This window comes from Salmo trutta, chromosome 20, assembly GCF_901001165.1.
Source record: "Salmo trutta chromosome 20, fSalTru1.1, whole genome shotgun sequence".
NCBI lineage: Eukaryota > Metazoa > Chordata > Actinopteri > Salmoniformes > Salmonidae > Salmo > Salmo trutta.
Window position 1 is genome coordinate 31,189,707 of NC_042976.1, and position 21,991 is coordinate 31,211,697.

The window sequence follows — 21,991 nt, forward strand, 5'->3', positions numbered from 1 at the left end:
CACCCTAATCAACATAATCATGTCCCTACCCAAGGAGCATGGCAACTAGAAATGTATCTCTCTACAATAAATACAGCTCCTACAAATACTAGACAATGTGAACATACATCGTTTGGGTGAAAGAGGGCACCCTCCAAGACAGTGCAGCTAGAATGAACAGCCGAGTGTCCACTTTCTTGACAAAATGCATTGTCTGTAACGTACTACTACTGCGCACACACACACACACACACACACACACACACACACACACACACACACACACACACACACACACACACACACACACAATTAAATATACTATCAACAGATAAAGGATAATGTGGGGGAGAGACTAGTGTATCTATATTAGTAGAGTGGAGCTAGTGAGGTCAGGTGTTGGACTGGGTAGAGGCGCTCTAGAGATGTGGAACTAAACAACTACAGGCAGAATGAGGTGGATGTCGAAGGTGGGGATGGATGGATGTTTCGGAATGAAACGGTAAAGCTCAAAGCTAAACTCATAACTAAAAACCAACAGAAGCTGAAAGAACATGATAGATAGAGAGACAGGGAGAGAGGGAGAGAGACAGGCTTACCATCTGTGTGTTGGTGGTCATAAGCTGAGGAACAGGAAGAAAAGTAAAATAACGTAGAAGCAGAGAGGAGGAAGAAGAAGAGAAAATAATCAGGACAAAGAGTAAATGGATTCCAGGATGTTTCAACTTAAAAAGAAAAAACAGGACCAAAGGCAATACAAAACAGTAATGACATAAATCAACAGTTACAGAGAAAGATGCTATTGCAGTGTCCATATGAATGGAGTCCTGATGGTTATCAAGCTAAAGACCACTGAGATTCCGTCTGGACTCCGAACACAAATTAACCACAACCTGACCATAATTTACCCATAGATAATCTGAACCTGACCACATTGTATTACTCCCGTTTCAACGTCTGGTGTTATGGGACAATCACATGTAGACGGATGGGTGTTCTATCAACCGTCACTGTGAGTGAATCTCAAAATGGCACCCAGCTAATGGTCAATGCTTATGATTTGGGGTTTGGTCATCTGATCCTCGATCTGTGGTTAGGGGCAACATGTCAACTTGTCCTTGACAACGGCGCTCTGCCCTGGTTGCTGTGGAGACGGTTGCCATGGCTCACCTGTCCGTTACTGGTGAAGGTGGTGTTGTCGAACAGGAAGTAGGCACCAAAGAAGAAGATACAGGCGTTGAACAAGCCCAGGCACGTCCAGTAGAGGAACACGGGCCAGCGCAGGAGAGCATTCTTAGCTACGTCCCTGAGACGGAAAGAGAGAGATGGGGGGGGGGGGGGGGGGGGGCGAGGAGGGGAGATGAAGAGAGAATGTTTCAACAAACAAAAACAATATAATTGGTTCAAACCTTTTTTTCTGTGTGGGAATTTCATTGTCTTTCAAAACAGTTTTAGTGGGATGTTCCTCTGACCTGTACAGAGTGGGATTTCTCTTGAGCGTCTCTATGCTGACGTGTTTCTCTATGAGGCTGTAGAGGAGGATGGGCAGCGAGGTGAAGCTGATGTTGTACAGCGTCAGGTAGGCTGTGTCGTACAGGGGCTACACAGGGACACAAAGAGCATAGTCAGAAAGATACAGACCACGCATGACAAAACAGGCAACCATGACGGGCAACCGTTATAGGCAACCGTCATTTAGGATGATTCTGAGCGCCTACCTGCTGAGAGAATCCACAGAAGAACTGATAGAGGAACTGAGGGAAGATGAAGCACACATTCTGGAGAGAGAGAGGGAGTGAAAGTGGGAGAAACAAAGTGAGAAAGGGAGGACTAAACATTGTTCCTCATTCAGCTGCTTGCAGCGTCGTGCCTCGACATTTGGCTCACCAATAGCTCTCTCTTCTGGGACAGGTACCAGGCTGAGGTGGTGTCAAAGTCCCAGGTTGGGTCATTCAATACTAAACAATTGAAATGTGTGCCCAGTGAATGCCCAGTATCAGTGTCAGTAGTAAAGCTCACCTTGTAGAAGAAGTACTGCACCAGCTCAGCGATGCGGATGTAGTAGAAATGTCCGTGCACCAACAGCATCTTCTTCAGGTGTTTGAACTTTGGGATGGCGTAGTCACTGTTCCTCGCCGCCTGGAGCCCCTCCTTACCCATGATGCCTTAGAAGACAGAAAGGGATTGGTTGATTGATGGAAAACATTCATACTAATAGGTCTTCGTGAAATATCTAGGGTCTGTTTTGACACCAATGAGATGTCTGGGACCTAATGACTCCCACCAATCATAGAATAGAAATGAGTGCTAGCTGATGGTTCCCACCAATCAGAGTAGACTCAAGAGCTTGCCAATCAGAGAGATGAGCTCACCGATGCCCACGTGTGCCTCGAGAATCATGCTGACGTCGTTGGCTCCGTCACCGATGGCCAGAGTGATGGGGTGCTCCTTAGATGCCTTGATCAGCTTCACAATCTGGACAACAGTCATACCACAACTCATTAAACACCAAAATAATACTGCTGTAAGGTACAGACTTTAAGATGCATTTTAAAAATTGCTTGACAGTTCACCTCTTGCCTAACCAGGTCATTATAGTAGAAGACCATTTTTTCACATTGACTTTGGCTAACTAACTAACTAACTAACTAACCACTCTCTCTCACTGGTTTCCCATGTGAGACAGGAAGTGACATCAGACCAACCTGTGCTTTCTGTAGGGGCGCCATGCGGCAGCAGAGCACGGCACTGCAGTTCCTAGAGATCTCCAGGAAGATCTCTCTGTAGTTCCCCGAGCCAGAGCTCTCTGGACTGGGCTTCAGCACAGCAGACAGGGTGGCCCCGTCGATGATCAGACCATAGTCCTGACATTCCACAGACAGCCTTGGGAAATACACAGATACAGATGTTAACACACAGAGATACACACATACCGTGAATATACACAAATGAAACATAGGAACACAAAACGTGCAGCCTACCCTGACAGGGAGCGCTGTCTGAGTACAGTCCTGCTCAGGTCAAACAGAACGTCATGTAGACTCTGTTCCTCTGTGCGTTTCTTGGTCAGCTCCAGTATCTGTGTGGAGCGGCGGAACAGTTTGCTAGCGTAGCACGTAGCCGCCGCTGTCTCCATCTTGTCCCCCGTCAGCACCCATACCTTCATCCCAGCCTTTTGGAGAGACTCGATGGTGTCTGCTGCCTTCTCCTGGAGCCTGCACAGCAGTCAATAGGTTGTTAGAATTACACGTCACAATAGGCTGTATGGACGTTTCAAAGTACGCAAGATATAAATTATGACATTATTGATCAACAACATTCGTTTTCAACCTATTCGTTTTATAAGAAAATATAACATATAGCTATATCAATTAAAGAGATAACCTGTGATTAAATCCTGATTAAAAAGAGTACATTGATTCTACACCATCGTAAAAACAATCAAGGCCGAGAAGGAGTTAGAGTATTTCCTTTGTGGTCATTGATAACTACTGTAGTCGATAAGTCTCCTCGGCCAGCAGCCGATGGGTTAACACACTGATCAACTCAGTCCGGTTATTGATGACTAATCTATACATGGCCAGGTCAATGTGTATCATACATCAGAGGGCTAGTCGATTAGGAAAACAAGTGGTCATCAATCAGGAAATCCATGATGGTAAATCTCCCTTTACATCTCTCTCTCTTACTTTTACCCACTCTTTCCTCCTCTCCCCTCCTGCTGTTTTCCCCTGAATCTCTATCTCCTTTCCCTCTCTCCCGCTCCCTTTTTCTTCACAACTCCTGCTTTCCATCTTCCTCTCGCTCCTCCCCCCCCTCCCTCTCTCACCACCTCATATCTCCAACCCCCCCCCCCCCGCCTCCCCTTTCTCTCCTACCTGTCCTCCACGGCCGTAGCCCCCAGCAGGGTGAAGTCCCTCTCAATGAGGTCATAGGCTTGCGCCAGCCGTTGCTCCCTGTCCTTCAGGGCCAGCTTGGCGTCGCTCAGCTGATGACATGCCTCCTCATACTCCGCTGGGGACAGACGTCTGTAGGCCACACACAGGGTCCGTAGGCCCTCCTGACAGAGGTAAACGAGAGACTCAGTTGAGTGAAAGAGATTATGGTTATGCCTGTTAGAAAGGGGCAATCTGCAGTTGCTACATCCATTTTTGGACGTATTCTTAAACAACATAACGTAGGTACTTTACACTACTGTTCATATCTAAGTTGTTTTTTTGGGTATGTGTACTTTCCTTTACTATTTATGTTTTTGACAAGTTTTACTTCACTACATTCCGAAAGAAAATAATGGACCTTTTACACCATACATGTTCCCTGACACCCAAAAATACTTGTTACATTTTGAATGCTTATGGTCCAATTCACACACTTCTCAGGAGAACATCCCTGGTCATCCCTATTGCCTCTGATCTGTCTGATTCACTAAACACACGCTTCATTTGTAAAAAATGTCTGAGTGTTTGAGTGTGACTCTGGCTATGCATCATTTTTTTTCCCAATTGGTGCCGACTGGTTTGCTGAACATAAGGAATTTTACTTATGATACTCTAGCATATTTAAAACCAAATACTTGTAAACTTTGACTCAAGTAGTATTTTACTGGGTGACTTTCACTTGAGTCATCTATAAGTATCTTCACAAATTGGGTACTTTTCCCACCGCTGCTTATAAATGCCTCATGGGCTAAGTTCAACTGTCGTACCCCATCAGAAACCAAAATAAGCGTGTTTTACTCCAATGTTTGTAAACAAAGTAAATGTAAACACACTGTATAGCCACAAAACAATAATTAAAGTTATACTTTGATATCATGGATGGTCAGTCCTTGCATCCACAGCGGTTTATGAATTTGAGAGTGGTTACATTTCTCCAGGCCCATCCCTCAGCTTTTTATGAAACTATTGGCGGGGAGTGCAATTGTATTGCTTCAACAGTGAATTGTCCCTTGAAGGTAATAGTAGCCATAGTACTATGACCATAGCAGATATATGATTTAGGATTGTGAGACTCAAGATATATATCTGGAGTTTTGGTTATGGTATAGGCATATTAGAAGTATTAGGGCTACGGTGTGCGATTAAGGGTTTTGGTGTCTATCAACACTGATCAAAAATATACACGGAACATGCAATAATTTCAAAGATTTCACTGAGTTACAGCTGATATAAGGAAATCAGTTAATTTAAATACATTCATTAGGTTCCAATCTATGGATTTCCCATGATTTGGAACACAGATACGCATCTGTTGGTCACAGATAGGTGTGACCACCATTTGCCTCATGCAGCGCGACACATCTCCCTCGCATAGAGTTGATCAGGCTGTTGATTGTGGCCAGTGGAATGTTGTCCCACTCCTCTTCAATGGCTGTGTGAAGTTGCTGGATATTGGTGGGAAGTGGAAGACGCTGTCGTACACGTCGCTCCGGAGCATCCCAAGCATGCTCAATGTGTGACATGTCTTGTGAGTATGCAGGCTATGGAAGAAGTGGGACATTTTCAGCTTCCAGGAAATGTGTACAGATCCTAGTGACATGCAGCTGGGCATTATCATGCTGAAACATGATGGTGGCGGATGACTGGCGCGACAATGGGCCTCAGAATTCCATCACGGTATCTCTGTGCATTGAAATGACTATTGATAAAATACAATTGTGCTTGTGGTCTTTAGCTTACACCTGCCCTTACCATGACCCCACCACCACCATGGGGCACCCTGTTCACAACGTTGACAAAAGCAAACCGCTTGCCCACACTGCCCGGTACGATTGAAACCGGGATTTATCCGTGAAGGGCACACTTCTCCAGCTTGCCAGTGGCCATCGAAGGTGAGCATTTACCCACTGAAGTCGGTTACGACGCCAAACTGCAGTCAGGTCAAGACCCTGGTGAGGACGACGAGCACGCAGATGAGCTTCCCTGAGACGGTTTCTGACAGTTTGTGCAGAAATTCTTTGGTTGTGTACACCCACAGTTTCATCAGCTGTCTCAGACAATTCCACAGGCGAAGAACCCGGATGTGGAGGTCCTGGTCTGGTGTGGTTACACATGGTTTGTGGTTGCGAGGCCAGTTGGACGTACTGCCAAATTCTCTAAAACGACATTGGAGGCAGTTTATGGTAGAGAAATGAACATTAAATTATCTGGTGGACGTTCCTGCAGTCAGCATGCCAATTGCATGCTCCCTCAAAACTTGACACATCTGGGGCATTGTGTTGTGTGACAAAACAGCACATTTTAGAGGGGCACCTGTGTAATGATCACGCTGGATGGATGGATTATCTTGGAGAAATGCTCACTAAGGGGGGTGTAAACACATTTTTTGCACAAAATTTGAGAGAAATACGTTTTTTGTGCATATGGAACATTTCTGGGATATTTTATTTCAGCTCATGAAACATAGGACCAACACTTCACATGTTGTGTTTATATTTTTGCTCAGTATAAAGAAAATATAATATATAGAGTGTGTGTGTGTGTGTGTGTACACGTGTATGTGTGTATAGACTTACCACAGCATTCTGCTCCACCCGTGCCCTCACCTGCTCAACCTTCCCTGACACTACCCTGGGAAAGATGGAGGTGTCTGCCCCTTTACAGAACAACAGGTACTCCCCTGAGGACACATAAACACACCTAGAGTTAAAGTGGGAAGTTTACATACACTTAGGTTGGAGTCATTAATAGTCGCTTTTCAACCACTCCACAAATTTCTTGTTAACAAACTGTAGTTTTGGCAAGTCGGTTAGGACATCTACTTTGTGCATGACACAAGTCATTTTCCCAACAATTGTTTACAGACAGATTATTTCACTGTATCACAATCCCAGTGGGTCAGAAGTTTACATACACTAAATTGACTGTGCCTTTAAACAGGTTGGAAAATTCCAGAAAATTATGTCATGGCTTTAGAAGCTTCTGATAGGCTAATTTACATCATTTGAGTCAATTGGAGGTGTACCTCTGGATGTATTTCATAGCCTACGTTCAAACTCAGTACCTCTTTGCTTGACATCATGGGAAAATCAAAAGAATTCAGCCAAGACCTCAGAAAAAAAAAAATTGTAGACCTCCACAAGTCTGGTTCATTCTTGGGAGGTATTTCCAAATGCTTGAAGGTACCACGTTAATTTGAACAAACAATAATACACAAGTATAAACACCATGGAACCCCATAGCCACCATACTGCTCAGGAAGGAGACGCGTTCTGTCTCCTAGAGATGAACGTACTTTGGTGCGAAAAGAGCAAATCAATCCCAGAACAACAGCAAATGACCTTGTGAAGATGCTGGAGGAAACAGGTACAAAAGTATCTATATCCACAGTCAAACGAGTCCTATAGCGACATAACCTGAAAGGCCGCTCAGCAAGGAAAAAGCCACTGCTCCAAAACCACCATAAAAAAGCCAGACTACGGTTTGCAACTGCACATGGGGACAAAGATCATACTTTTTGGAGAAATGTCCTCTGGTCTGATGAAACAAAACTAGAACCGTTTGGCCATAATGACCATCGTTATGTTTGGAGGAAAAAGGGGTAGGCTTGCTAGCCGAAGAACACCATCCCAACCGTGAAGCACGGGGGTGGCAGCCTCATGTTTTGGGTGTACTTTCCTGCAGGAGGGACTGGTGCACTTCACAAAATAGATGGCATCATGACGAGGAAAATTATGTGGATATATTGAAGCAACATCTCAGGACATCAGTCAGGAAGTTAAACCTTGGTAGCAATGGGTCTTCCAAATGGACACTGACCCCAAGCATACTTCCAAAGTTGTGGCAAAATGGCTTAAGGACAACAAAGTCAAGGTATTGGAGTGGCCATCACAAAGTCCTGACCTCAATCCTGTAGAAAATTGTGGGCAGAACTGAAAAAGCGTATGCGAGCAAGGAGGCCTACAAACCTGACTCAGTTACACCAGCTCTGTCAGGAGGAATGGGCCAAAATTCACCCAACTTATTGTGAGAAGCTGGTAGAAGGCTACCTGAAACGTTTGACCCAAGTTAAACAATTTAAAGGCAATGCTACCAAATACTAATTGAGTGTAAGTAAACTTCTGACCCACTGGGAATGTGATGAAAGAAATAAAAGCTGAAATAATTCTCTCTACTATTATTCTAACATTTCACATTCTTAAAATAAAGTGGTGATCCTAACTGACCTAAGACAGGTGATTTTTACTAGGATTAAATGTCAGGAATTGTGAAAAACTGAGTTTAAATGTATTTGGCTAAGGTGTATGTAAACTTCTGACTTCAACTGTAGGTTTAATTGTATACATCTGAATCTCTGAGTTTCTATTCATTATTATGTGAATGAGATAGTGTTTGTATGAGTGTGTGTTACCGGAGCTGGACTTGACAATGACGCTCATTCTCCTCCTGACAGAGTCAAAGTTGAGCACGTGAAGCAGCTCAAACCTGGAACACACACAGGAGGAGACAACTCCCTGAGTACCAGACATAATACACAGGACATTCTCTAATAATGTACACAGCAATAAGCGTGGCTAGGGACAAAAACAGAATAGTCCAACTAAAAGTCATTATAATAGATGAATCATCCTCCTCTTTCCCTCCCATTACTTTGTATCTCCCTCTCTTTCTTCTTCCTTCGTTCTCTCTTAAAATGGACATTTCATAGACAGCCCACTGCAGAGAGGGATGTAGATACTGATATTATACAAGTGGTCCCTGTGGGATCCAAACCGGCTATTTAAACCCTTGATAAATCCACCAATTCTGGAGTCTTCTGTTCCCACACACTTCTATGTGATTTTTCACTGGGGTTTCACATGCATTTTTCTTGGCTGTGTTGTCTTACTATAAGGAAGTTGAATTTTTGCTAAAATGTTTACAGACATCCTTCACACAAACCAAAGCACGTAGGGTTTGCCAATTGGCAGGAATATGGTCAGAATGAACTTCAATTATGTAAAATCAATTAATAACTTGAGTTATGCATGAATAACCTAAACATGAATACTCTATGGTTTCACAGGAAGCTGTGAAATACGAAAGTCCAAAATAAAAGATGGAACAATCAGGAATTATGTTCTGAGCAAAGCCCTACCTTTCAATCTCATCGTCCTTATTGAGTATTTCCATATGACTGTCTTTGAGTCTCAGATAGGTGTACCCCAACCTGAGAGAGAGAGAGAATATGTGTGTGTGTGAAAATGTAGAGGGAAGAGAATGTTCTGTAGGTTAGAAGGAGATACACACTCTCTGTACCAGTCAAAAGTTTGGACACACCTACTCATTCAAGGGTTTTTCTTTATTTTTACTATTTTCTACATTGTAGAATAATAGTGAGAACATCAAAACTATGAAATAACACATATGGAAACATGTCGTAACCCCAAAAAAGTGTTAAATAAGACTAAGTATATTTTACATTCTTCAAAGTTGCCACCCTTTGCCTTGATGACAGCTTTGCACACTCTTGGCATTATCTCAACCACATTCACCTGGAATGCTTTCCAACAGTCTTGAAGGAGTTCCCACATATGCTGAGCACTTGTTGGCTGATTTTCCTTCACTCTGCGGTCCAACTCATCCCAAACCATCTCAATTGGGTTGAGATCCAGTGATTGTGGAGGCCAGGTCATCTGATGCAGCACTCCATCACTTTCCTTCTTGGTCAAATAGCCCTTACACAGCCTGGAGGTGTGTTGGGTCATTGTCCTGTTGAAAAACAAATGATAGTCCCACTAAGCACAAACCAGATGGGATGGCGTATCGCTGCAGAATGCTGTGGTAGCCATGCTGGTTAAGTGTGCCTTGAATTCTAAATAAATCACCAACAGTGTCACCAGCAAAGGACCCACACCTCCTCCTCCATGCTTCACAGTGGAAACTACACATGCGGAGATCATCCGTTCACCTACTGTGCGTCCCACAAAGACACGGTGGTTGGAACCAAAAATCTCAAATTTGGACTCATCAGACCAAAGGACAGTTTTCCACCTGTCTAATGTCCATTGCTCATGTTTTTTTGGCCCAGCAAGTATCTTCTTCTTATTGGTGTCCTTTAGTAGTGGTTTCTTTGCAGCAATTCAACCATGTTGAGATGTGTCTGTTACTTGAACTCAGTGAAGCATTTATTTGGGCTGCAATTTCTGAGGCTGGTAACTCTAATGAACTTATCCTCTGTAGCAGAGGTAACTCTGGGTCTTCCTTTCCTGTGGCGGTCCTCATGAGAGCCAGATTCATCATAGTGCTTGATGGTTTTTGTGACTGCACTTGAAGAAGCTTTCAAAGTTATCATTTTTCGGATTGACTGACTTTCATGTCTTAAAGTAATGATGGACTGTCATTTCTCCTTGCTTATTTGAGCTGTTCTTGCCATAATATGGACTTGGTCTTTTACCAAATAGGGCTATCTTCTGTATACCACCCCCTACCTTGTCACAACACAACTGATTTGCTCAAACGCAATAAGATGGAAAGAAATTCCGCAAATTAACATTTAATAAGGCACACCTGTTAATTTAAATGCATTTCAGGTAACTACCTCATGAAGCTGGTTGAGAGAATGCCAAGTGTCTGCAAAGCTGTCATCAAGGCAAAGGGTGGCTACATTGAAGATTCTCAAATATAAATCATATTTAGATGTGTTTAACACTTTTTTGGTTACTACATGATTCCATATGTGTTATTTCATAGTTTTGATGTCTTCACTATTATTCTACAACGTAGACAATAGTAAAAATAAAGAAAAACCCTGGAATGAGTAGGTGTGTCCAAACTTTTGACTGGTAGTGTATATCAGTTTGACAGTAGACACCCATCCAGTTCAGCATCGAGGTCGCTACAACAGGGCCACTATGACAGAGTCCAGTACAATAACGTGATCAGCTGCACCCTAAACAGACCCACCACCATGACCAGAGACCATGGAGTTGTAAATGTGAGCATGTGTTCTTACATGTGTGAGATAGAAAGAGTATGACTAAGTGCGTGTGTACAGTGTGTGCATACATGCGTGAACGGGTGTGAGAAAAAGCATGACTATTTGTGTTCTTGTTTATCACTATGTGTGTATTGCCTAGTGCAGGGTGTCAATCTGGCCCGCGGGTGGTATTAAGTAAATCGATCTCAATCGACATCAAAATGACTAAAACCAAATCGAAACTGTATAGAAATGATAATGGACCTACCTTTATAGTCTATTTACTCTGTCCAGCTTGCTAAAAGTCATCAAAACGAAAGCTAGACAGTCATGGAGAATTGGAAATTCCAAAAGCGATTTTGGAATTTAATCAATTTTAAGTGCAAAAAACATTGTGAGGTACGAATGCGCCCTGCAGTGCAAAAATAGTTTGACACCCCTGGCCTAGTGTGTGTATCACTAAGTGTGTGTGTATTGTTAAATGTGTGCATGTATTGTGTGTGTGTGTGTGTGTGTCCTTCAGTGTGTGTGTCAATATAGGCTCCTCAGAGGAAGAAGGGGAGGACCATCCTCCTCAGTGAATTTCATTATTTTTTTTAAGTGTTTTTTAAAAATTATTTTAAGTTATCCTTTTTAGATAAAACTATACTAAATACATTTACGTCACCAAATAATTGATAAAAAAAAACACTGTTTTGCAATGAAAGTCTACACTCTGTAGGTTAGCACCATGGTGTAGCTGGAGGACAGCTAGCTTCTGTCCTCCTCTGAGTACATTGGCTTCAATACAAAACCTAGGAGGCTCATGGTTCCCTTTCCTCCCTTCCATAGACTTACACAGTAATTATGACAATGTCCGGAGGACGTCCTCCAACCTATCAGAGCACTTCCAACATGAACTGACATGTTGTCCACCCAATCAAAGGATAAGAGAATGAATCTTGAACTGAAAGCATAAGCTACAGCTAGCTAGCACTGCTGTGCATAACATGTGGTGAGTAGTTGACTCAAAGAGAGAAAGACAATAGTTGAACAGTTTTGAACAAATTAATTTCTTCCAAAATTAAGGAGAAGCAAGAGAGACATTTGGTTGTATTTTTTTTGTTCATTTAGTTAGCAAATGCAGCTAGCTAGTTTAGCCTACACAAACACCTGGCTCAAACAAAGAGGGATGCTATGTTAGCTAGCTGGCTATAGCTATCCAACACTGGAACATTTCCAAGTTACGCTTTTATAAATGTATTGCCACTTTTGGGGGTTACCCTGGGGGTCGGGTGTGGGGATACACCAATGCCATGATTACTGTCTATATATGTGATAACCTTTGTATGCTTGCAATGTGCAATGATGGAAAAGTACTGGGTAAATGGAGATGTACTGCTTTAGATCTCAGACTGAGAATTGTCTGCACCTGCTGATAGTCACACAGGCTCAAGGCCGAGATATTAGAGTGAGAAACCACAGTCTAGACATGTTTTTCTCATCTTAGATACTTTTTATCTAATCTAATGCAACAATGTTAAAGGTATGATTGATGGTAGGTTGTCACACTAGTATAATGAGCTTTGTCTCCTGTTTCACCACACAGATTTTTACTATAGACTACTGAGGTATTCTGTATGTGAAATTCTGTCTGTAATTGCATTTTATTACTAAAGAGTTTTATACCAAGGGTCCTGTGTCATCTATCTGGAAGACTGATTGTTAAAGGAAACTTACATCACCCCATGCAAAGGACCACCCAACACCACTGGGGTCCGCCGGTGTAACTGCTAAACTGCTTTCTGACTGTACACTATACTGCATGAACGTAGTGGGTTTACTAACGTGTTAGTTCTCGTAGACTATGACGTGACAACGATGTAGGCTGTGTGTAGTGGTTAGCGGTCATGATATGAAGGTTTGGCTTGGAAATATTTTTTCACCAGGTCCCAGACAGCTGATGTGTTGTGCACTGAAATCCACAAGTGAAGGGAAAGGGTGAGAGGAGAGCGCATAGATAGTTGCAAGAAGGAATTATATATATACTGTACAACAAGCAAAGTGATGATGCTGAACTGTTTGCATGTGATCAGGGGTGTATTCATTCCACCGATTCTCTTGAAAAATGTTTCTTAAATGAAAAGAAACAGGGATAAACATACCTGCATTTGCCCAATAAAAACTCTCATTTGCAACTGTTGGACTAATGATTCCACCCTAGATCAGCTAGATGCACTCAAAATGATCATCTCGACCTATGGCCCAACGTTGTAAACATTCATTCATAGTCTAGGTTATACAGTGAGGGAATAAAGTATTTGATCCCCTGCTGATTTTGTATGTTTGCCCACTGATAAAGAAATTATCAGTCTATAATTTTAATGGTAGGTTTATTTGAACAGTGAGAGACAGAACAACAACAAAAAAAGACAGAACAACAACAAAAAACGCATGTCAAAAATGTTATAAATTGATTTGCATTTTAATGAGGGAAATGAGTACTTGACCCCCTCTCAATCAGAAAGATTTCTGGCTCCCAGGTGTCTTTTATACAGGTAACGAGCTGAGATTAGGAGCACACTCTTAAAGGGAGTGCTCCTAATCTCAGCTTGTTACCTGTATAAAAGACACCTGTCCACGGAAGCAAACTCTACACCATGGCCAAGACCAAAGAGCTCTCCAAGGATGTCAGGGACAAGATTGTTGACCTACACAAGGCTGGAATGGGCTACAAGACCATCGCCAAGCAGCTTGGTGAGTAGGTGACAACAGTTGGTGTGATTATTCGCAAATGGAAGAAACACAAAAGAACTGCCAATCTCCCTCGGCCTGGGGCTCCATGCAAGATCGCACCTCGTGGAGTTGCAATGATCATGAGAACGGTGAGGAATCAGCCCAGAACTACACGGGGGGATCTTGTCAATGATCTCAAGGCAGCTGGGACCATAGTCACCAAGAAAACAATTGGTAACACACTATGCCGTAAAGGACTGAAATCCTGCAGTGCCCGCAAGGTCCCCCTGCTCAAGAAAGCACATATACATGCCCGTCTGAAGTTTGCCAATGAACATCTGAATGATTCAGAGGACAACTGGGCGAAAGTGTTGTGGTCAGATGAGACCAAAATGGAGCTCTTTGGCATCAACTCAACTCGCCGTGTTTGGAGGAGGAGGAATGCTGCTTATGACCCCAAGAACACCATCCCCACCGTCAAACATGGAGGTGGAAACATTATGCTTTGGGGGTGTTTTTCTGCTAAGGGGACAGGACAACTTCACCGCATCAAAGGGACGATGGACGGGGCCATGTACTGTCAAATCTTGGGTGAGAACCTCCTTCCCTCAGCCAGGGCATTGAAAATGGGTCGTGGATGGGTATTCCAGCATGACAATGACCCAAAACACATGGCCAAGGCAACAAAGGAGTGGCTCAAGAAGAAGCACATTAAGGTCCTGGAGTGGCCTAGCCAGTCTCCAGACCATAATCCCATAGAAAATCTGTGGAGGGAGCTGAAGGTTCGAGTTGCCAAACGTCAGCCTCGAAACCTTAATGACTTGGAGAAGATCTGCAAAGAGGAGTGGGACAAAATCCCTCCTGAGATGTGTGCAAACCTGGTGGCCAACTAAAAGAAACGTCTGACCTCTGATTGCCAACAAGGGTTTTGCCACCAAGTACTAAGTCATGTTTTGCAGAGGGGTCAAATACTTATTTCCCTCATTAAAATGCAAATCATTTTATAATACTTTTGACAAGCGTTTTTCTGGATTTTTTTTCTGTTATTCTGTCTCTCACTGTTCAAATAAACCTACCATTAAAATTATAGACTGATCATTTCTTTGTCAGTGGGCAAACGTACAAAATCAGCAGGGGATCAAATACTTTTTTCCCCTCACTGTAGCAACCTCATGATGGGTACAGTGAAAATTTGAGTATTATCTAGTAGCATAAACCTAGCGATGTTACATTGAACTGGGTGAATGGCATATGAATGACAGTCACACAATATTCCCCCTTCATCTTAAATGGCAACGACTGCCACTGGTGTGTGTGTTACCTCTTCATGCCCTCCACCAGAGCGACCTCATCAGGAGAGGATGATATGTAGAAGGAGGTGGGCTTTCCCAGGTGGATCCCTCTCTTGATGCTCTCCACTGTCTCCTCCTCCTTCACCTGCACCGTGTGGCACAGACACAGAGCCCGGAAGAACAGGTCCTCATGCTCCTAGACACATAGGAACACAGACACACTGGTACACACTGGTGCACACTGGTACACACTGGTACACACTGGTGCACACTGGTACACACTGGTACACACTGGTACACACTGGTGCACACTGGTGCACACTGGTACACACTGGTACACACTGTGTCTTACCCTGCGGTATCCTCCAGGCGAAGAGTCGATCATGTCTATGCTGGAAGCAGCACTGAGGATCTGTCCATTACAGATGGCGTGGGGGATATAGACGTGTCCGTCCACACAGCACTCTATGAACTCCATGTTGTTCTCTGTCAACGTCCCCGTCTTATCAGTAAACACATACTCTACCTGCACACACAGACAGAAGCAGAAGTTATCTTTAGATGCTGACCTAGGCCCGTATCCACAAAGCGTCTCAGAGTAGAAAATTGGTCATATGTCGTGAGAAAAAGAGACATTTTACTTCTACGGGAAAAAACAAAAGCTATGCATGAAGCCCCTTTATTCATAATAGTCACACAGAGTCGACAGATATTTAGGAGACTTCATGAGCTGTCCTAACCAGTTAAAAGTTACCAGCAGGTGTCTTGATAAAGGAAGCATACAGTGAGTCAGTGGTTCCTGCACCACATGCAAGTGCTTTGGAGTTGTTGAAAGAATGTTTTGATAATTCTAAAGAATCAATCCACAAATAATCTAGACCTACATGAAACAGCATCACTTGTGCCTTTGACAATGATTTCACATAAGACCTATTTCATATGTTTTCCTTTCAATTATTTAACTAACTACATTATGCTGTTATTTCAAGTTATCCCTTTAGAGTGCAATATCACATTAAAAAATAAGCCTAAATTAGGCATACCTATAAATTGGGTAATTTAAGACATCTAGGGCTTATGTTAACTTTGATCGTCTTTGATGAAAATGACAGACCTTTCAAACATTGTATGCAACTTTACCGGTGAGTGGCTTGGGGCTGACTGTGCCAAAGGGATTTAGAGTTGTTAAATGGGAGTGACGAGTGTGTTGATATAACGGTAATATTGTCAAAATTCTAATTTTAACAACCATCAGAATTGGTAAAAACAAAAGCTTATTAGGCGACAATTAAGAGAACTGATCATGTCAGGAGAACGGATATTAAACATTTTACCATTGCAACATTAGGATGTACAGTCACATTCACTGTGGTTGTCTGAAGCGTGCTATAGAGTTTACACCTGGCCATGCCTAATCATGATTGGTTATTCCCCGTCATTTGCAACAATGTCAATGAGGATCATCAGTATCCTTCCTTTGCGGTAGCTCAAACTGTCGTGACTACCAGCTGAGATAAACTTTTCTGAGTTGATTTTACTCCTGACTCAGAGTTCGTCTGAACAGTGTTTTACCATCGTCCTAAAAGCTGGGAGCTGGGAGTTTTTTGTTGTTGTCTTAAAAACAGGTTAACAGGATTTCAAAGATATTTTCTGAGATGCTTTGTGGATACAAGCCCTAAACCCAGTTTTTGGAGTGTGTGTAGTATACGCATGTGTGTGTTTGTGTACTATACGTGCAGTATAAAATGTGTGTGTGCGTGTGTGTGGACACAAGTGAGTGTAGTATATCTAGATGTTCAGAAGATGTGTGTGTACCTGTCCTAGCTCTTCGTTGAGGTCAGAGGTGTTGACCTGAGCCCCCACCCCCAGCTCCTCATCATACATATCCTTGTCCCAGGCTATGAAGTAAGAACCCAGGAACTTCTGCATCTCCACGGTAACGTACATGGAGACTGGGATGATGTAGTTAAACAACACCATGAAGGCCAGGAAGTCTGTGAACGCCCTGATCACCTGAGAGAGAGAGAGAGAGAGAGAGAGAGAGAGGAGGGGATGGAGGGAGGGGTAGAGGCAGGGAGGAGGAGGATGTAGGAAGAGAGGGAAGGGGAGAGAGAATGAGACAGAAAGGATGGTTCGAGACAGAGAACGAGAAGCTTTATCAGAATCAGTGAACGTTAAACAGGGAGTGACCTGATGAATCATTTTGCTATGACAGCGTGCTTTGTGGGTAGTGTAGTGGTTTGGGGGACTAACCACATGGCGTTCTCTGTCGATCTCGGTCCTGTGGTTGTACCAGGGTTCATCGCGGTCAGCAGACCACTGCCACGCGTACTTCAGAACCGTGTTAATGACCGCTTTACTGATCAGGATACACAGGTACACGATTAGGAACGCATTCATGGACCTGGAGGGAGACAGAGGGAGGGAGGAGAAGTTTAGAGGAGATAAACGCAGATTGATTCTCCAGAACTGGATGTAAAAGAATTGTCAATAGAGCGTCACACACACACAGCTTGAACGAGATCAAATAGAATTATGCAGACTTTATGTAATAACAGAGTCTACTATTCCTGCTCCTGTTTCCAACTCCTGCTCCTGTTTCCAACTCCTGCTCCTGTTTCCAACTCCTGCTCCTGTTTCCAACTCCTGCTCCTGTTTCCAACTCCTGCTCCTGTTCCCAACTCCTGCTCCTGTTCCCAACTCCTGCTCCTGTTCCCAACTCCTGCTCCTATTCCCAACTCCTGCTCCTATTCCCAACTCCTGCTCCTATTCCCAACTCCTGCTATCCTTCATCAGACAGGTAGGTCTAGCCACACCAGAGCAACCAGACACAGAGAGGGGAAGGTATGGGAATAGATCTTACTTTTCCACAGCGGAGCGTTTCTGGGATTTGGACTGGTAGTTGAGCGCCATCTTGGTGTCCATGCCTGTGTAGATGGCTACAGCTGAGTGAACAACAACCAGGGGTTACCATCACTACAGACGCAGAACAGTGTGTGTGTGTATGAAGAATGTATTTCATAGTCAGTAGGACACGTTTCGGTGGACGGTATGGCTATTGCAACACGTGCCGTCTCACACGCAAATATAACCATAGATAGAACTTCAAACACAGAACAGTGTGTGTGTTACCATAAATGTGGTCTGTGTTCTTCAGGGTAGCTCCTCTGAGGAGAAGGTTCTCAGCTCCCAGCGGTCTAAAATAACAAAAGGAACAAGATAAAAAGTCAAAAAGAAAAAGCTTTACTATCTATGGCAAAGACATACCCTTTTCAGACTGTTTAGGAATGAAAGAGGGGGATGCTGGTCTTACCTGGCTATGGAATCCTCTCTTTCCTTATAAATATTGATGCGCCCCACAAATCTAAATGGGAAAAATAAAATGTATGCAATTTTCAACAAACAAACAAACAGGTCACTCAATGATTCTGTGTGTGTCACACATCGAGCGTCACTCACTTGTAGAGGTCAGGTTGCGGTTGTTCACATTCAATAGTCGCATGTAGAGAGTCCACCTCCTGCTCGGTCTTAAAGGCCATGGTGTCTGGTACAGCATAGTAGGTCTGACACAGCAAGGTAGGGGGGAGAGAGATGAATCACTGAGAAGTCAGGTTTGATCAGAAAGCATGCTGGAAAAATGCAGGGGTGAATCCCAGCAGTGCACGTGTGTGTGAGTAACAGTATGTGTGTGTGTGTGTGTGTGTGTGTGTGTGTGTGTGTGTGTGTGTGTGTGTGTGTGTGTGGGGACATACCTTGTGGCTGGACTCTCCATCCAGGCTGGTAGTGGTGACGTAGCAGGTTCCGTCACCGCGGCTGGTTGAAAGGAGGATGAGGTCACAGGGGAACGTCTCGTCCTCCCTCACCATGACAACGTCCCCCACCTGACAGGTCAACCACATCATCAGTTTAGTCTCAAGAAATACAGTCTGAGTCCTAAAATCACACCCTATTCCCTTGTTCACTACTGTTGACCTGATCTAAATGGAGTGGACTACCCAGTGATATATGCCAAGTAAGTTGGTGGGTGGGCTTTGTTTTGGTGTGGGGGGGCTAGAGTGGCTAACTTCCTGCAATGTGCAGAGAAAAAGAAAAATGTTTGTTGTTTAGTTAGTTATTTTTGGCAACCCATCCCGTGAGAGTGAATGTCATTCCAGTTAATCTGTTCTGTTATATTTAATAAAATCTGACTAACTGCTTGCTAGGAATTCTATCTGATGGTGTTTGCATGTTTAGGTAAAAAGACAAATAATGTCCCGTTTGAGCAAAAAACATTTATTAAAAGTGTTCCAATCTGAGTGGGTGAGCCAGACTACCCATTGGGTGGGCCTGGGTCCATCCAGGCTCACTCGTGCCTACGCTCCTGGGACTACCATATTCCTCATACAGCGTACTGCTTTTTACCAGAGCCGTACCTGGTGGCTCTGGTGATAAAAATGTTTGCACTATTTGGGGGATGGGATATAAATGTGCCCATTATAAACCCCCATGCCACTGTAAACAAACAGAGGTGCTGCTGCAGATCCAGAAATAATTAGCAGTTCTCCTACAGGAAACACACATGCCTCGCGCACAATCACACTTTCTGATTTTTTCCCACTCCTTTTGTTGCGTAACAGTGGGATTATGCAAGTGGTGCAGTTTAGCTGCCTATAAATCCCATCTCAACGGTGACCGTACACACCACTGCACTGCACATACACACTCTATAGCTATGATTAATATCTTCTTTACTATTCCTCTTTTCCCCACAATCCACTCTGTTTGATCTGTGGGGGGAGTCAGGGGACCATCGGTGAGGAACATCGGTAGAATGTGCATGTACAGTTTACATAAACTGAGTCTAAATGTAGTTGGCTAAGGTGTTTCACAATTCCTGACATTTAATCCTGGTAAAAATTCCCCGTCTTAGGTCAGTTAGGATCACCACTTTATTTTAAGAATGTGAAATGTAAGAATAATAGTAGAGAGAATGATTTATTTAAACTTTTATTTCTTTCATCACATTCCCAGTGGGTCAGACGTTTACATGCACTAAATTAGTATTGAGTAACATTGCCTTTAAATTGTTTAACTTGGGTCAAACGTTTCAGGTAGCCTTTCACAAGCTTCCCACAATAAGTTGGGTGAATTTTGGCCCATTCCTCCTGACAGAGCTGGTGTAACTGAGTCAGGTTTGTAGACCTCCTTGCTCGCACAGGCTTTTTCAGTTCTGCCCACAAATTATCTATGGGATTGAGGTCAGGGCTTTGTGACGGCCACTCCAATACCTTGACTTTGTTGTCCTTAAGCCATTTTGCCACAACTTTGAAAGTATGCTTGGGGTCATTGTCCATTTGGAAGACCCATTTGCAACCAAGCTGTAACTTCCTGACTGATGTCTTGAGATGTTGCTTCAATATATCCACATAATTTTCCTGCCTCATGATGCCATCCATCTTGTGAAGTACACCAGTCCCTCCTGCAGCAAAGCACCCCCACAACATGATGCTGCTACCCCCGTGCTTCACGGTTGGAATGGTGTTCTTGGGGGGGGCGGCAGGTAGCCTAGTGGTTAGAGCGTTGGACTAGTAACCGAAAGGTTGCAAGATCGAATCCCCGAGCCGACAAGGTAAAACTCTGTCATTCTGCCCCTGAACAAGGCAGTTAAACCACTGTTCCTAGGCCGTCACTGAAAATAAGAATTTGTTCTTAACTGACTTGCCTAGCTAGATAAAGGTAAAATAAAATATTCGGCTTGCAAGCCTCTCTCTTTTTCCTCCAAACATAACGATGGCCATTATGGCCAAACAGTTCTATTTTTGTTTCATCAGACCAGAGGACATTTCTCCAAAAAGTACGATCTTTGTCCCCATGTGCAGTTGCAAACCGTAGTCTGGCTTTTTTATGGCGGTTTTGGAGCAGTGGCTTCTTCCTTGCTGAGCGGCCTTATAGGTTATGTCGATATAGGACTCGTTTGACTGTGGGTATAGATACTTTTGTACCTGTTTCCTCCAGCATCTTCACAGGGTCCTTTGCTGCTGTTCTGTGATTGAGTTGCACTTTTCGCACCAAAGTACGTTCATCTCTAGGAGACAGAACGTGTCTCCTTCCTGAGCGGTATGACAGCTGCGTGGTCCCATGGTGTTTATACTTGCATACTATTGTTTGTACAGATGAACGTGGCACCTTCATGCATTTGGAAATTGCTCCCAAGGATGAACCAGACTTGTGGAGGTCTACAATTGTTTTCTGAGGTCTTGGCTGATTTCTTTTGATTTTCCCAAGATGTCAAGCAAAGAGGCACTGAGTTTGAAGGTAGGCCTTGAAATACATCCACAGGTACACCTCCAATTGACTCAAAGGATGTCAACTAGCCTATCAGAAGCTTCTAAAGCCATGACATCATTTTCTGGAAATTTCCAAGCTGTTTAAAGGCACAGTCAACTTAGTGTATGTAAACTTCTGACCCACTGGAATTGTGATAAAGTGAATTATAAGTGAAATAATCTGTAAACAATTGTTGGAGAAATTACTTGTCATGCACAAAGTAGATGTCCTAACCGACTTGCCAAAACTATAGTTTGTTAACAAGAAATTTGTGGAGTGGTTGAAAAATGAGTTTTAATGATTCCAACCTAAGTGTATGTAAACTTCCGACTTCAACTGTATGTGTGAGTGGATGATGAATGTCTTTCATAGTCAGGACACGTTTCAGTGGACGGCATGGCTATGGCAACACGTGCCGACGCACACTCAAATAGAACTATAGATATTACAGTAACACCCATACAAATCCTATTCAATTCTAATTCCTAATTCAATGGTAATATAGGTGTTGTGACCCTAGTCCAGCCTGACATCACAGAAGATAACAGGATAATAGCGACCCGGCATATGAGTCATATTGATATTTAATCTCTGTCTGGAAAGGCAAATCCTTTTCCCTGTATGGGACCAGAGTAATCACAACAGGAATGTTTGGGATGGTACTGTAGGGGGAACGTTGATCTTCTCTGGGACGCTAGCTATGGCATTGCATAAAAACGCACGCACGTTCCCATGGAGACCAGCCTTAAAAAGGTCTCAGGAATGGATTTCATTTCAATATGATCAAAGATGATAGCCGTGGC

The 21,991-nt window shown here is 43.4% G+C and overlaps 1 protein-coding gene across 4 annotated transcripts in view; it reads right to left on the reverse strand.

Moving 5' to 3' along the window:
- LOC115155858 (probable phospholipid-transporting ATPase IH) overlaps window positions 1-21,991 on the reverse strand; it is a 92,976-nt gene that overhangs the window by 13,875 nt on the left and 57,110 nt on the right. For 2 of the 4 annotated variants that reach the window (XM_029702848.1, XM_029702850.1), the window contains exons 6-26: window positions 18,635-18,763; window positions 18,342-18,445; window positions 18,196-18,246; window positions 18,015-18,079; window positions 17,746-17,827; window positions 17,136-17,286; window positions 16,698-16,895; window positions 15,235-15,408; window positions 14,912-15,078; window positions 9,055-9,126; window positions 8,329-8,402; window positions 6,494-6,597; window positions 3,858-4,039; window positions 2,961-3,194; window positions 2,685-2,862; window positions 2,352-2,454; window positions 1,999-2,144; window positions 1,698-1,757; window positions 1,452-1,579; window positions 1,150-1,285; window positions 579-602 (exon numbers count right to left, since the gene is read on the reverse strand). In XM_029702848.1, the coding sequence (XP_029558708.1) occupies window positions 579-602; window positions 1,150-1,285; window positions 1,452-1,579; window positions 1,698-1,757; window positions 1,999-2,144; window positions 2,352-2,454; window positions 2,685-2,862; window positions 2,961-3,194; window positions 3,858-4,039; window positions 6,494-6,597; window positions 8,329-8,402; window positions 9,055-9,126; window positions 14,912-15,078; window positions 15,235-15,408; window positions 16,698-16,895; window positions 17,136-17,286; window positions 17,746-17,827; window positions 18,015-18,079; window positions 18,196-18,246; window positions 18,342-18,445; window positions 18,635-18,763 (2,562 nt within the window). The remainder of the gene's footprint in view (window positions 1-578; window positions 603-1,149; window positions 1,286-1,451; window positions 1,580-1,697; window positions 1,758-1,998; window positions 2,145-2,351; window positions 2,455-2,684; window positions 2,863-2,960; window positions 3,195-3,857; window positions 4,040-6,493; window positions 6,598-8,328; window positions 8,403-9,054; window positions 9,127-14,911; window positions 15,079-15,234; window positions 15,409-16,697; window positions 16,896-17,135; window positions 17,287-17,745; window positions 17,828-18,014; window positions 18,080-18,195; window positions 18,247-18,341; window positions 18,446-18,634; window positions 18,764-21,991) is intronic. The other 2 variants (XM_029702849.1, XM_029702852.1) reach the window with 1 other exon arrangement.